Genomic DNA, 17,210 nt, shown 5'->3' on the forward strand with positions numbered 1-17,210 from the left:
ATCCACCATAAAACCTTTTCCCTTCCACAGCAATAATCTTTTAACTTATTCATATCATATTTCCTGAAACTGATGTACAGATTCCGAAACTATAGTTTTCAAACAAGGTAACATTTGTGCTTACTATGTGGTCCATACTTTAGGTTGTACAGTTTTCTAAATTTTTTAGTTATCCTATGTTTTGTCTTATGGTTTTCATTATTAGTCTGTCGTCCCCTATATGTTTTTGGTGTAATATTACTGTTTTATATTCATCCTCGTGTACTCTCACATAACTCCTCTTTTGCCCCCTTATTTACCTTTGTTCTATCCATTGCACGTCCATTTTCCCCTCCCCTTAGGGCCCACAACGCCTGCCAATCTAATGCCCTGGGAGCCGTCCTTTCTCACGAGAGATACAGTTCTCTCTATTCGACGGCATTAGTCTTCCCCAGGATATGGGTCCACCCCACCCAATGGTAGAACCCACCTTGGCAAAATGAGCCTTCAGCTATTCCCTCCGGAGTCCGTCCCGCATCAGACCATACCCCCTGAGCGTCCTAACCAGGTGACCCTCCTATTTATACTTTGATACGTTTTACTCAACATTTAGTTCTCAACGAACTTCTGGCACTCTCCCATGTTTGTATGTTGCCCCTCCCTCCCACCTATTTCTTGGACCATATTACCCCTCTTCCCATCCCCAGCCCCCCTCAAACCCAGAAAACCCCACCCGAAGGTAACCCCTTGCCCCCATTTTGTCCCTTCTTTGTGCTCATACTTACCCCCAGCTCATCACAGATTCCACCCCTACAGATATTAACTCACATCCTTCCTCCACCCCCCGATTTCCAGTAAGCCACTTTTCCAGACTCTAGCTCTCTGAGGCAGTTAACTTATTTCATATCATTGAGGTCATATAGTATTTGTCCTTCAATGCCTGGGTTGCTTCACTTAACATAAGATTCTCAAGGTTCATCCATGTTATCACGTGCGATTGTAGTGTATTGGTTCTTACAGCTGAGTAGTATTCCATTGTGTGTATATACCACATTTTATTGATCCACTCATCTGTTGATGGACTTTTGGATTGATTCCAACTTTTGGCGATGGTGAACATTGGTGTACATATATCGGTTTGTGTCCTTGTTTTCAGATCTGATGGGTATATACCCAGCAGTGGTATTGCTGGGTCATATGGCAAATCTATGGATAATTTTTTGAGAAACTGCCAAACTGTCCTCCAGAATGGTTGGATCCTTCTGCATTCCCACCAGCAATGGATGAGTGTTCCCCTTTCTTCACATCCTCTCCAGCATTTGTATTCTACTGTTTTTTTTTATGGCTGGTTGGGGTCTATTTTAGAGCCAATTGTGTATTACCCACCAGGTTCAGGGTCAGTGAGAAGGCAAGAAAATGCTATAGGCCCTCAAGTGGTATTGCACAGGAAGGCAAAACCTGAGGGGAGACAGGGAAGTTTTTTTGTTCATGAGGGAATCTGAAACATTTGGGAAGGTCAGGTTGACTTTGGTGAGGACAGCTGAGCAAGGTATGGACCAGCCTGAGAGTGCTTAGGGGATACCTTCTTGTCCAGGGGTGGGTATTGACTTCCTGGGTGTTGTCAACAGTTTGATCTTCTGAATTGATCGTGTAGATAAAAAGTTTCCTGCCACAAATAAAGAAACAGGGGAAGGGCATTGTGGAATGAGACTCCCGAAGGCAGGTGAAACCTGGTGTCTTCTGGGAGGCCACTTTCACCTCTGGATTGTACTAGGGACTCCCACAGGAAAGACCAGTGCTAGAAAGATTAGGGAGGGGTATTCCATAAATAAAGGATTGGGCTACTTGAGGGTTATTATGACAAACCCAGCAGTTTGAGAGATTAAGCCTGGACACAATTTGGTGTTAAGGATAGGGTTGGTTTTCCAGATGAAGGTGGGATGGGGGAGACAGAGGAGGAAGCAAAGAGTAGTTCTGGGGTTATTTTAGTTAGCCAATGTGGCTAGATGAAAAAGTGTGGGAAGATAATGTTTGTTATGATCTAGATAGAGTCAGTGAAACTAACTGCAATGAAGAGAACAGAGATAGCAAGGGTCCCTAGAGTCAGGGTGTTCTGGCTCTCAGGGAAGAACTACGCATTAGTTAAATATTTAGTTAAAAAAAGAGACAAAGGGAATTTTAAGTATAACAACCCACATCCAGAGTCTTTGGAGAACTTTCTTGTCAGATGCCAGATGCTTCTGGGCCCTGCCAGGTCAGGTCTCCAGTGCTTTCAATGGCCCACTCTGGTGATGGGGCTGGATTTAAGTGCAAAGAGTGAATCTAGGAGTGGATTCCTCAAAGCTTTGCGGCAGTGGGGGTGGTAAGGAGGACTTGAAAGTATCCTGTCCATTGGGCTCATGTCTGTGCTTCTGACGGTGCTGTTTCCAATACACCCAATCTCCTGGTTGCACAGGCAGTTGAGAATTGGGAGCTCAGTAGAGAGAGACTCAGTTTTGTAGAGTTCAGAGTTTGTAAGAGATTTTGGCAGTAGGTAGCCAGTGAGGAGCTGTCTTCGGCAGTTTGTGATGAGGGAAATAAGGGCATGGGTCTGCCAGTAACAATCTCATAAGAGGAAAGTTGGTGAGGGCTGAAAAGGCATCGCTGTAAATTCCTGAGGACTAGGGGAAGAACTTTAACCCCGGGGAATAAAACCTGTTCAGTAGGTTTTGATTAGGCCATTGGTGCGTTCAACTAGCCTTGATGATTGGCAGTGACAAGCGCATTGGAAATGCAAGATGGGTGAAGTCGATGGAAGTTTAAAGTGTTGCCCTGGAAAGAGGTTGTGGCAGTCACTATAGATTTCTCAAGTAAACCCCACCAAGGAATGACTTTTTCTAACAGAATTTTAGCTACAAATGTGGCAGTTTCTTGTCTTACAGGAAAAACCTCCACAAACTGAGAGAACATACAGATCTAATAAGGCAATACTTATATCCCACACAGGGAGGGAGTTGGATGAAGTTAATCTGCTGGATCTCAAAAAGCCCTCAAGGCAATGGGAACTTTCCCAGAGCAGGCTGAAGGTGTCTACCGGGTTTGTACTGAAGGCAGAGGCTGCAGTTTGCAGCTGCTTCTTGAGCTGCAGATTTAAAATTTCCCCACCAATACTTTCTCACAAGATTTTCAAGCTTACTAGGAGCCTAATGGGATTTAGTGTGAAGGTGACTCATCATTGGGTGAGTGAGGACATCTGGCAGGACAAGTAGACTGTAGGGGCTGACCCAAAGTCCGGTCTGGGGAGCTTTATGTCCCCCTTGGCCCTCCAGATCTTTGAGATTGAGGAGAACATAGTCTGCTGGGCTCATATAATGTCATTTAAGGACAGCCCTTGGGGGCTGTCAGCACAGTGCCGAGGGGAAGGCAGGCCACCTAGGAGCTTCCAGCAGTTCACTAGGTGTTCCATACCTGCCCCTTGACAAGCTGCAGCGTCCACTGTTGCATATCTCCAGGTTTCTTCTGAATGAGCTCTGCTATGTCATACAGTTTTCACTACCACTATTGCCTTGGGGAGCAAAAGACTTTAGAGAAATTCACCTACACAAAGCTTGTTTTTGATGAACTTCCCAGAGGACATAAGGACACCTCGGAGCTTCCAGAGCCGGCCAAAGTCATGGGCTACTCCAAAAGTTTAGTGACTGTCAGTGGGAATGGGAACTGTTTTACCTTTGCCCAAGCAGCAGGCCAGCATAACCGTGCAATTTCTGCGGGTTGAACTAAGGAAGCCTCAGGGAGGGGACCATATTCAACAATTTCAGGAGTTGTTGTTCCATATTCTGCCACTAGATGTCCCTTTTCATTATGATAGCAGGATCTGTCTGTAAACCAGATATAATCAGCTTCTTTCAAAGGCTGAGAACTGAACTGAGAAAAGTGATGCAGTTACGGGGTTTAGGGTCATCTTTGGTGGCAAGTTGGGCAGGAAAGTGGTAGAGTTGGGAGTCTTAATGCACTCTATTAAAATATTAGGGTTGCTTAACAAGAAGGCTTCTAGGTGTGCCAGGAGGCTTGCAGAGAAATGCTGGGTATGATGGCTATTTAGCAGAGTCTCCACAGTATGAGAGGCACAAAACTTGTATAAGTCCTCTCTAGGGTTACTTCAGAGACTGCCAGAGCCCAAGTGGCAGCGGCAATTACTGCTTAATAGGCAGAAAGGAAGGCCCCAAATTACTGCCTCCAAGGTCTGGCGGTAATAGCCAATGTAGTGATAACGATCAGCTTGTCTTTGGTTAATACCCCACGGGCATTGCCTCCTTTTTCATTCACAAACAGCTGGCAGCGAGGGAGTAATTAGGAAGCCCAGGGAAAGGGGTTCTAACAGCTCTTGCAGCAGAGACTGGAATGCTGAAAGGGCGGGGTCAGAGAGTGAGAAAGGTTCAGGTTGGGATTTTTGAGGAGCTCATAAAGGGGCCGGTAATGCAAGAAAAGGATGGGACCCACAAACAGCAACATCCAGTGAGGCCCAAGAAAGCATGGATTTGTTGTTCGGTGGTGGGTTAAGAATGGGCTTGAGGCTAGAGTAGTTGAGCAAGTCCTTGAGAGGAGATGACCTAGGAGCTTGAAAGAGGTTGGGCAAACTGAAGTTTTTCCTTAGCTCTGTGCCCTTTTGACTCATAAGTGGTAAGGAGTATCAGGGAGTCTTGAAAACAGGAATCAGCATAAGCGAAACAGAGTAGAAGATCATTAACATACTGGAGCAGAGTTGGTTGAGAAAAAGAAATGTGAGCAAGGTCTTGTTTCAGTACTGGGGAGAAATAATAGGGGAACTCAGTATACCCTTGGAGAAGTACAGTCTAGGTGTACTACTGATTATCTCAGATAAATGGGAAAAGATATTGGCTCTCAGGGGAAACCTTTACAGAGAAGAATTTGGCCTGGGGTTGGGGGACTAGGAGCATATGTGGATTGGGAACAAGAAGCATTTAGGTTTAACAATAGCATTAGTAGTGTGGAGATCATGGGCAAGACATCAGCCATGATTCGTTTGTGCAGAGGAAAGATAGAGGTGTTGCATGGACTGGTGCAAGGAATGATAGAACTTTTAGCAAGTAAATTTTTAATTATGGGTTTGACTCCTTCAATTGCAGCTGGACTTGGGGGTACTGTGGGAGAGAGAGGAGGGAAGCAGAGGGCTTTACCTAGATAATAATGGGGTGGGGGTGGGGGGTGCCACTGAGGACATGGCCAGTGTCAGTGGAGTCAGTATCCCATAAAGCGAAGGGAAGAGAGCACGGGGATAGGTGGGAAGGACCGGGGAGTCTAAAAGTGTGAGATGAAAGGGCAAGATGAAGTTTGCAATGAGTCTGTGACTGTTAGTGAAATCCGTGTTCCCTTCGTTTGAAAACTGATAGATACATGAAGCCTGGAAAGGAAATCTTGCCCTAGGCAAGGAGAGGAGAAAGGGGTGTATTCTAGTAAGGTCTCGAATTTCTAGAGGGCTTAGAAAAGGGAGTGGAAAAAGGACTTAGTGATCCCCACACTATAAAGCTCAGTACTCTGGTAAGGCTCTTTGGGCAATAAAGTGGGATTTAGGACAGAAAGACTATTCCTGAAGTCAATGAGAATGGAAAGTGGACTACCGCAAATGGTCATTAGAATGAGCCAGAGAGGAGTGTCTGAAATGGTAGTAGTCACTGCATAGAGGTTAACCTCTCCAGAACTCTAAGAAAAGCTGGGTTGAAAGCCAGGGGTATTTAATTGGTTTCTTGTGGGGGAGGGTTTTTGAAAACTCCCTCTTGGTCATATTTATGGGGACATTTGTTTGTCCAGGCTGGAGTTGATTTAATTGCAGCTGTAAGACTTTGGGTTTTTTTCCTCTTTGTTCCAAACAGAGGGAGTTCTGAAATTGGGCAAAAGTTCAAAGGAGGGTTTTAATTTCAATAGTTTACCAGTCAGCAACATTGCCCGTGACCAGAGTAGAGAGTTCAGGAGAGAGGCTTTCTAAGAACGTGAAATGATAATTAATAAGACTTCCAGGTGGCTATGATTGAGTCCCGAGTTTGCATCGTAAGTGTCAGTGAATCCAGAGTAATATTCATAGACAGATTCCCCTTCCTTTTGCTTTATGGCCTGGATCTTTGAGGTCAACAAGTCAAGGGAAGACACTGGGGATGGTGTCTAAAAAATTTTTTGTGATATGTTGAGTCACATCCCAATGCTCCTCGGAAGTCCATTACTGTTTAATCTAGGACTGAATGTCAGATATGTCCCCAGTAGTGAGCCAGTGAAGAGCATGTCCTTGGCTGACAGTGAGTTGGGCTAATTGAAAAAGGTGGGGGATGCCTGGCTTATATTTGAGACAAAGTATTTCAAACTGCCTGGGAGAGCTAGTTGGATCTTCAAGGGCGTTGGAGAGGCTTTCAGTGAAACAGGTCAGTTCACTTTGAGTCCATGGAGCATAAGTATAATGGATCATATCTTTAGTTCTGTTTTTTTGATCCTAAATGATGCAGGATTTGATTTAAAAGAGAAACTGAGGAACAGGGTTGGAACAAGAACAGTTAACTTGAGGAATAAAAAGAGGGGCAGGGAAAAAAAAAGAGAGGGAGGGTGATTAGGGTTAGGCAAGGGGGACGCGGTAAAGGAGTTTAGGAATTTGGGGCATGGAATCCAAGCCACAGATTTTACTTTTCAGTCTTTTCACGGAAGTATGAAGTTTGTGCTTTAAAATCTTTTACAAGGTCATGGGTTTCCATTTTAAGGTCCTTTACAAGGTCATGAGTTTCGATTTTAAGGACTTTAATTTTCTCTTTAATAGATTCTAATTGGCCTTTGTGCTGCTCGCTGGCTTCTAAAAGCTATTTATTCAATGCATCCCATTCAGGGAGCTTAGTGGAACCTTTTGGTGAGCTTACCTCTTCCCTAAGATAATTAAGTTTGAAATGATCAAAACATGCCCATGGAGACACGTAAATTTGGGGTCATCAGAGGTTAATTTTGTCCATTTAGTTAGAAAATAACAAGAATTATGCCCTAAATTAGAAAACATAAAATGAACAGCCATCCTTTGTGGAGCCACTTCCTAGGAATTGACTGTCTCCCATGGTAACAGTTCACTTAATGAACAGATCATCAAGAACCTAAGGAGTTACAAGCACTGGCATAGGACTAAGTGCCAGGCATTATTCTAGTTGCATTAACAAAATTTTAATTCATTTAATCTTTACCACAACCTGAACATTGGACTATTGTTATCCCCATTTTGCAGATGAGGAATTTGAGAAGTTAGATAGATGACTTCCCAGGGTCCCCATGTAGTGGAATTTGAACCAAGTTAGCCCAGCTCTCCAATCTGTGCTCTTAACTATTATTAATATATTGTGCTGCCTCTCTCATGAAGCTTACAGTCAGGAATAGGGAGACAGAAAATAAACATGTAAGCAGACAAGCCCTATTAAGGAACGAAATTGTTTGCAAAGATTGAGAGTGTGTAGAGAGATGGGAGAATCTACCTGATAGAGTGGTCCTGGAACACCCAGCAGGCCAGGTGCTGTAAGTGGGAAAGAGGGAGGGCAGTGTAGGAAGAGGGGAAAGGCAGTGTGAAAGTGTTGAGGAAACTCCCTGATTCTTTGTTCAACAACAAAGGAGAAGCCTCAAGTTCAGAAAAGTGACCTGCCCCATGTCAAACAGGTTTTCTGATCACCACATCAGTGTTTTGCCCTCACTATTCTTACTACCTCCCAGGATGAGATACATCCGCAGCATTTTCCATGAGCTCTAAGGGATGCATTCTATTGTACAGGCCTCAAAATATTCACTTCATAAACCTTGAAACTCTGTTCATTTCATTATGACACAAACCATCCTGGGAAAAATGATACCGGGAATTTCATTTCCCTCTTCCACTTCTAAAGACAATCAGGGCAAGAAACCACTAGGATTAAATTCAGAAGGTGTTGAGTGCAAGATGTTGTTTTAAAAAATATATTGATGCAACTAAATATTACTCAAGAGCACTTGAAACACCTAATCTTGGGTTTGGTTCATGAATCACCAGAAGTCACCTTTTTATATATGAAAGCAATTCTCTTTTACTGTGTATAGTTGAATAGAACCAACCATGACGAATACATGTGGGGCTCATATTCCAGTCTTCACTCCTCTTCTCTGAGTTACTGGTAATAACCTTTAACAGTACTAGAGAATAATTGTGGTATGTGTCTGGAGTCAATTCTCTGTGATCCCCACTGACTAGTTCTTCCCACCTTGTAATGAAATATCTCCTTGCTTTAGGCCCTTTATTAATAGATTCTTACATTTTAATTTGTACACTTAATAATATAAAATATTTCTACTTCCCTTATCATTCATAGCACCTTCCTCCCTTCTACCAACTAACAAATATTAAAAATCTGGTATATATCTTTCCATACAAATTAACCAGGCCTGTCTCCTTGGTAATTGTTAGATTTGTGTTATAGTTGGGTCTATTAATAACAGTGGAATCAAACATTGGAAAATGCACATATTTGGAGCAAAAAAACACTGCCCTGTGCTGGCATGTAATATGTCAAATTACTTACCTCTGTGAGGCACACTTTGGAGAGACTACAATGACGGATAGAGGCTATCCTGACACTAGCAATTTAGTATTACAAATCAGGTCACATTAAGCTGGAAATAGGGGCCCCTAAATGTTTCATCCATTTATATTCTATAGAAAGGAAACATGTATCTAGTTCTATATTTTGACAAATCAGTAAATTAAGCTTCTGAACACTCCACAATGACCCTATAGCAAAGGATAATTGCATGCTCAGACTTTAGGAAATAGACAAGAAATAATTGAGCTTTCAGTAAAATCACTTCTTATTGTCTTGGAGCTACTCTGGTCTAATTGTATCCTAAACCTTATTACACAAAGTGTAATCCTTGGACTAATAACATCAGCATCGCCTGGGAGTTTGTTGGAAATGTAGATTCTCAGTCCCAAGCCCAGATTCAGTAAATTAAAATTTGCATTATAACAGGTAATTTGCATATACATTCAAATTTAAAATGCACCAAACCACAGCTATAAACAGCTACAAGATAGTTTTCCAAGTATAAGAAAAAAAAAAAAAGGAAGAGAAGTACAGCAATCAGTTGCTTGGTGTGTTTAGGTATAAATAAACATGCTAAACATGCCCTCTAAACTGGAAACTGCCTAACCTGTTCCTTATTGTAAATGTTATACCTGTTCTATTGTAGATGTTGCAGTTGTTCCTTATTACTGTAGATGATGTTGCAGTTCTGATAGCAAACAGTTGCTTGGTAGTTTCCAATAAATATGAGGTGGAAACTAGGGTCGAGACTCTCAGTCCCAGAAGCTGCAAGCCCCTGGTTCCATCCTTGGTTCTTCTCTAGTGTTTCTCTTCATCCTTTATTTCTGTAAGTTCTACGTTGCCTTCCCTTCGAGCAAACCTATTGTTGAGCTGGTTCTCAGCAACTGGAACCCAACATGGGGCACAAAGGGAATCTCAGCACTGGGTGTGCAAATAGATTTCCTATCCCTCTCCTGTTGAAACGCTTAATACTGTGGGCAGTTTAGAACTCACAGAGCAGCATTTTCCAAACCAAGTTCCAGGAATACTATGCTCCCCCAAATGCTAGGTAGGGGTTAACATGGCTATAACTGGTCTTTTAAGCAATTTCCAATGCACTCTTTTATAACTCCACCCAGAAAATTTAAAATACAAATGAGTGGAAGGAACATTATCCTGGAAATACCTACTCTAAATTGTATAAGAAGTAAATCATTTCAAATCTCTGACTCTTAACTCTCATTTTTAATGAAATGCTTTTGAGCAACAACAGCACATCACCACATTCCAATTCACTGAGAACTGCTGCTTAAGAAGTGCCATTGAAACATGAACTGAATAGGTTAAGTTCTTTTCTGTGAGTTACTAAATGCTTGGTAATTTTATTATTGCAGTAATATATTCATTTATTTTAGGAGCTTTATTGAGATATAATCACATTCCACAAATTCACTGGCTTAAAGTACAATTCAATGGTTTATCGTATATTTACAGATCTGTGCAACCATCACCAAAATCCAATTTCAGAACACTGTCATCATCCCAAAAGATACGTTTAATTTTAAAAATTAATTTGATTTGCTCATTTCCAAAAGATCATTTTAATAAGAAACTGTTACATATTACATTGTGATTAACATTCCTTTATAATCTGCAGATAGATAGAAAGATAAAGTTGGTGCCAAAGAAGGTTAAAGAATATCTTCAGTTAAAAATGAAAAACAAAAAGGAAAGGAAATGAAGGGAAAGGAAAAAGGAAATGGAAGAGAAAAGAAGAAAACCTACCTATGTGAAAATTAAATTCAGGTAGGAAAAATGCTATTTTGCGGAAAACAGACAAGGATGCAGGCCTTCAACTAAATTATCCTTACCGTCTTTAAAACTACTCTTGGCAGTGGCTCTGAAAATCACTACAAGGTCTAAAACTGGGAAGAAATACTAACATTGAACAACATTGCCCTCTAGAGTACATACTTGGTTCCTCCTAACCAATATTACTAACCAGCCAGGAGATAGAGGAGATAGAGGTAGCCTGTGTCAGGACTTCATTAGAGTTGTTGGTGTAGGAACACTGGGTATATGTCTTTCCGTAATGGTAGAATCAACAGGGTATTGCTCCCATTGCTTTATAGATTGTTGACTCCTTGAAAAATATACTTAAAATATCAACACCATAAAGTTTTGTTGTTTAAAATCACCTAAGTAGCTCACCTTTGTAGATCACACCATATAATGCCACCCTGGGTCATTTGAATATGGAAAAATCTCCATAATTTAAATTATGGAAGCAAGAACCATGTTTTGAGCTCCCCAGTTCCAGCAAACTGGCCTTCCTTTAAAAAGCAAGTGTTTATGATGTGAAGCAGGACAGTAACCACAATATGTATTTTAGTCCTCAAAGGACTCTTGATAAAAATGTCAAGTAGTTTTCGGCCACATTCTATTAATAATTATGCAAGTCTGACTCTATTACTCTATATGGGAGTATATGCTAAGTGAAAAGAAAATGGACAAGATTTACTCACCTGTCTCCAGCAGCATTTCTCAACCCCCTCAGCAGTCTACACCATCTTCTTAACCAGATCATTTGCTTGAGGAAGATGAGGCATGAGAGTGATGACTCAGAATACCATTTCCTTCCTGAGTCTAAAATAAAGTTTATGTCAAATAAGAATAAAAAACAAGCTTCTGAAAATTCTTGTGCTGCAGGTAATGGGTGCAAAGCTGTATCGACTCTGAGTTGATAAGGAAGTACTTTGAGTTTCTTTGGATAATTCTTCCATAATAAAAGTTTTTCCTCTGGAAAGGGCCTACAAAATCATCATCCCTGCTCATGGACAAAAGTTCTTGTCTTGTCCCTCTGACTGTTCAAGGCAGAGGGAACAGCAAGCACAACCTCCCAGAGGCAGAGTGCCTGTTAAAGTCTGAAGAGTAGCAGGGCGTCCAGGATGTCTGGAGCAGAACACAAAGGGAGAAAGGAGGATTAAGGTCAGATACATGAGGAAATGAGGAAGCCTCTTAGATATTCCTGGAAGTAAGTTCCCGTGCAGTATCAAGAAATGAAGAGAAAACGTATTACAAAATGAATACTCAGGATTTTCTTGGATGTTTGATACTACATAAGCATTGGTAATCTTATCCTTGAAGATCTTAGAAAACATTAGAATATGCAAATTTAAGGTTTTCCCATGGAAGAAAAGTCTAAGGCATTCCACAAGAAATCTTTAGTAGTGAGATGATCAATGCAGTGCCACGACATCTTATTTGATTAGATGCTCAATTTTCTTCTTTTTTTTGGGGGGGGACAATACCTTACTATAAAGAGAGCACACATTTGTAAGAGAGCAAATAAGAAGACAGGCTCAGCTTCTAGCTGTGAATTGACCTAAAATTAAACCCTGATCTCGATCTGATTACACCATGCTCCAGTACCTTACATAACCGGCTACTGATTTATAGTTTAATGAAGTAGGTGTGGACCATTTGTCTATTTAAACAAACTACACACCCAAGGACCAAACGTAAGTAGTTACTGATGTTGTTTTCATTCATTTGAACGCCCAGTGCCTCTTTTAAAATGAGCATGGGCTAATAAAAGCAGTTCAGAAAAAATTCTTATTTCTTATTTTCTTATTTGCAAGCCACAGTAAGTTTCATCTTTCCTTGGTCATGGTTCACTGTGTTTTCAGTCTCATATGTAAATAAAAGATTTCACTTAGGACAGTGATATGCTTATGTGTTTGTTAATATTAACTGATGGTTGTCTAAGTTATTCATATATATAAATAAATATATATAATTTCTGATTATAATTGCCTAGGGTTTCTTCTTTTTTTTTTTAAAGATTTATTTTTATTTATTTCTCTCTCCTTCCCCCCTGCCCCAGTTGTCTGCTCTCTGTGTCCATTCACTGTGTGTTCTTCCCTGACCGCTTCTATCCTTGTCAGTGGCACCAGGAATCTGTGTTTCTTTTTGTTGCATCATCTTGTTGTGTCAGCTCTCCGTATGTGCGGTGCCACTCCTGGGCAGGCTGAACTTTCTTTCACACTGGGCAGCTCTCCTTACGGGGTGCACTCCTTGTGCATGGGGCTCCCCTATGCAGGAGACACCCCTGCGTGGCATAGCACTCTTTGCAATGCATCAGCACTGCACGTGGGCCAGCTCCACACGGGTCAAGGAGACCCTGGGTTTGAACTGCGGACTTCCCATGTGGTAGACGGATGCCCTATCCATTGCGCCAAGTCCACTTCCCTGTTTCTTCTTAATTACTGGATACACAAGGCTATAATAATGGAAAATTCCTTATGAAATAAAATTCATATTTGTCTGTATATCTACCTAGAGATTCATATTGGAGCTCTATATTTTTTAATCCAAATATAGTGAAGTGAGCTAGTTTCATGCTATCTTTTCCAGAGCTTTATACACTACCTGTGAGATAATGGTCCAAACATCTTTGCTAAGTCCAGACCCAGCTTTTTAGCTGACTACTGGGCATTATCACACTGAAACACTGAACATTATTAAAATTGAATATTATAAAACATCTCCAAATATTCAAGTTGTCTAGTCATATAACTAATATAACTATCGCCCCAGTAACTTAGGCTCAATCCTCAAAGTCACATCTTGGACTGCTACTCTTGTCTCTCACACTGAATCTTCTACCAGTATTGGTCTTAATTTTCTGTCTTCCTCATTTCCCATACAACCTGCCTTTCCAAAGCCCCCACAAGGCTCTAGATCCATTCTATCCTTTTAATGAACTGAGTCAGTCTTTCCAGTGAGACTTCCTGACTCCTAACTCCCTCCCCTTGCAGTCCAATTGGGCTACAAGATGCAACTTTTTAAATCACTGCTGTGTTGGTGTAAGTCTATATTTCAAAAAATTCAGTGATGTCTTAAAGTCTACAAAAGGAGTTCAAATCGATAGCACTTGAAGTCTTCCCATAATCTTGACCCACATTATTTTTCAAGGTTGTTTTACATCTGCCTGTCTTCAAAAGCCAGATTGAGACAAATATGTTTACTCCAAGCACAGTTTGCAGTCTCCTTTTCTTTTGTTCCTTTTATCCTTTTACCAAGAAGGTCAACTTTCAAGGCATGGCCCATATGTCACATGTTTCAAAAAGATTGGTAACAGTTCCTCTTCCCTTTAAGTGAAAGATATTTGTCAGACTTTTTGATTTCTATAGCATTTGGAGTGTTCCTGTGGCACGTTTCACCGATGATCCTGAAGTATTTAATGAATTTTATATTATATTATCTTTGCATGCCTGGCAAAATAGGCATATAAAAACAATAAATATTTCAGAGTAAAGAATTAATGGCTATAGAAGCAGAGTAGAAAGCTAGTATTGAATCTCTTCCACTCAAAAAAGTATCCCAATGGAGGAGCAGGTGGGCAGGTTACTGTCCCTTAATTAAGCTGGAAGATATTAAAGTTTATGGGAAATGTTACACCTGTAAGTATAAATTTAGAAGTCATTCCCCCTGAAGTAATAGTAAAAGCTCTGAAAAAGAATGTGCATAGAGTAAGATAAAAAGGGTAGAAATAGAATGAGTTTTTGAATATATTTAAAGAAATGCAGTTTTTTCTCTTATGGTACATATTAAAATATAAACAGATAATAACAAATAAGATTAAATGCATTAATGAAAAATTGTATTTAACTCAAAAGATTTCTTGTACTTCTTTAGCACTAGAGTTTATGGAGCATGCATGTTATCCGTTTTAGTTCTCACAAAATTCCTTTGTGGAGCATGTTGTTATCACCATTATATAGTTGGGGAACTGAGACTCACAATATTAAAATGCCTCGACCAAGATTATTCAGCAGTTATAACAATCTTCAGATCTAGGGCCTTTCTATTTTACTTCAGTTGACCCTATAACACTGCTTTACAATTCCAGTGGATTTAAGTTTATAGATCACTGTCATATACACTGGTTTATTTGGTTCTTGTTGGATAGGGAAGGTTACTTTTACCCATATCAAAAATGACAAAAATGATACTGAGAGCAATCATGATTTATGTGAGGTTTCATTGGTTATATTTAATAGAGAGAGTACTGGAATCCACATCTCCTAAATCTAGTCTACTCCTCTATCTACATGCCCTTAGAAGTCCTTTGCAATGCAAGAATTAAATACTTTGTTCAGAAGGTTAAAGTCAATTAAAAGAACTTTTATATCTTGGGTCCTTCATTTCAAACTATGACTGATATTAGAACAAAGGAAATCTCAAAAAGAAGAAATGATCAATTTTTTAAGGGGGATAAAATATAATGCCTACTGCAGATACATTATGTGAATATTAGTAACAAAACTGGAACTATTTTTAAATTTAGTGTGGTCCAAATAATTAAAATTTGATGTACTGTGATGAAGCATAATCTACAATGTTTTCCTTTGCTAATTGTTTAGCCTAAGATGTATCTTAAAACACTACAATCTAGTGAAAGTATGGTGGTGGTTGTTTTTTAAATCAGTGTCTTAGTTTGCCAGGGCTGCTATAGCAAAATATCACAGACTGGTTGACTTAAACAACAGGAATTTATGGTCTCACAGGCTTAAAGGCAAGAAGTACAAAATCCAGGTATTGGCAGACTATACTTTCTCCAAAGTCTATAGCATTCTGGTGGTGGCTAAATCTCTATTTCCATCATATGGCAATTTGTCTCCTCCTGTGACTTCTATTTCCATGTCCAACTTTCTCTTGCATATAAGGGCTACAGTCATATAGGATTAAGGCCCATCCTGTTTTAGTTTGGCCTCACCTTAATAGGATCTTTAAGATCCTGTCTGCAAATGAGTTCACACCCACAGAACCAGGGATCAGGACTTGGCCATGTCTTTATGGGAGAAATGAGTGAATTCCCAATAATCAGGTAGTAATTGCTGTAAAGTATCTTGAAATATAAAAATTTAGTAAACTGGAGAAAGAATGCCTATATACTTCTAGGATAGGAAAATGATTCCTTCATGCTTAGAACCAATTAGACAAAGTATGACTAGAACAACAGTAGGAGAGAGATTTATTTACTATTTTCCTAGCAGCAGAGCTGGACTGGTCCTAATGTAGGCGCACCCTCTAATGAGATTCATTCTATGAACTAGATCTGTTAAACAGAGTCTGACCTACAGAGTGTAGCCTGGGTCCTAGGAATGGAAAAAGTTACCCAGTCCATGAAGGACTTGAGCACACACACTTAGCCTCACTGACCCCAGATTCTCATGAACCATAATCAAACCCTCTTGCCTCAGCTACTGCCTCCATATATACATTTTAGTTATCTGTTTATATCAATTTTCACACTTTATAAGAGGCTTAATCCTAGACTGGAAGTTACAGTTTAAAGCTTTTGTGAATCCCAAAAAAGATCATGTTCTTGGAACTAACCCATTCCTGTGGGTGTGGGACACTTTGATTGCATTAGATTCAATTAAGTGAACTTTTGATTAGACTGCTTTTGATTAGATCTCTTTAGGACCTTTGATTGGACTATGTCAGTGAGGCATGACCCAAGCTGGGTCTCAGTCCTCTTGCTGAAGTCTTACATAAGGAGAGAACTGAAAGCAGAAACACAGAGAAAGACAGCTGTCATTTTACCTGCCATATCAGATAAGACTCCAGGATCGCCTACAGCTGCAGAAAGAGAAAAAGACAGAAAAACCCTGAGAGGCTGAGAGAGAGGCCAAGGCTGGACTCAGTGGAGCAGCCAAAGGGAGAGATGAGCCATGTGCCTGATCACCCACAGCTGGGCTTGGAAGAAAGTGAGCCTGGAAGGAAAGGCAGAGACTGACCTCCATTTTGCCTTGCCACATGTCAGGACTTCAGGATTACCAGCAGTTGACCTTTGTGAGACAGTCGTGGAGTTATAGGATTTTCTCCTAAAAAATTCCCATTATAAAAGCCAACCCATTTCTGGTATTTTGTTCCCAGCAGCTTTAGCAAACTAAAATACTGAATTTCTGTACAAGCAACAGAATCCAGAAATTCGACACTTTCTTTCATGTCCATGTCCAGTTGCACAGTATATGTAGTGCACAAGGGTGAGTGACCTGTGGAAAGACTGGAAGTGGGATGGAGCCCATGATCTAACTCCAAGCTATATGCCCCAGAGTGGAGCTTCATGCCGCCAGAGGGTTACCTGTTTATAATCGCCTGCTCAGAGTACTTACCTTTTCCTAATTCCCTCAAAAATATAGACTAGCCTAAGTCCCTCTCCACTTGCCCAGGTTGTGTATTCTCAAGAAGTGTAAAGTTTTTTTAAATACTCAAGTAATATAGACTTATTTAAATGTTACCTAAGGTAAAAATAAATTGAAAAGTAAATCATTGACTTAAAAGTCATATAGTGCGTTCCAAAGACACACACACATACAGTATTGTGGATTTGCAATTCAAGGATAGGATCTTTATCTTCCACATGAATCCAGAATTTTCAGAAAGTAGAATGGCTTAATACAATGAATTTATTTGAGAAGTCTTGTGACTATGATTCTACCATCCAGTTGTGTAATCCTGAATAATTACATGTCTCTATTTCCTTTTACAGCTCACCTAGGTTTATCAAGACCCCTCAACATAAAAAAGTAGAGCTACAGCATTGATTTTCTGGAAATAGGGGGAAGGAGTCCTTTTCTCCCACCCCAATTTCAAACA

General features: G+C 40.3%; 1 protein-coding gene across 1 annotated transcript in view; it reads left to right on the forward strand.

Moving 5' to 3' along the window:
- The first annotated feature begins 2,270 nt into the window (after window positions 1-2,270).
- LOC101441071 (transmembrane serine protease 11D) overlaps window positions 2,271-17,210 on the forward strand; it is a 61,242-nt gene continuing 46,302 nt past the window's right edge. The window contains exon 1 of the mRNA XM_071212704.1: window positions 2,271-2,341. Coding sequence (XP_071068805.1) covers window positions 2,271-2,341 — 71 coding nt within the window. The remainder of the gene's footprint in view (window positions 2,342-17,210) is intronic.

The sequence above is a fragment of the Dasypus novemcinctus genome, chromosome 1 (genome assembly GCF_030445035.2).
Source record: "Dasypus novemcinctus isolate mDasNov1 chromosome 1, mDasNov1.1.hap2, whole genome shotgun sequence".
Classification (NCBI taxonomy): Eukaryota; Metazoa; Chordata; class Mammalia; order Cingulata; family Dasypodidae; genus Dasypus; species Dasypus novemcinctus.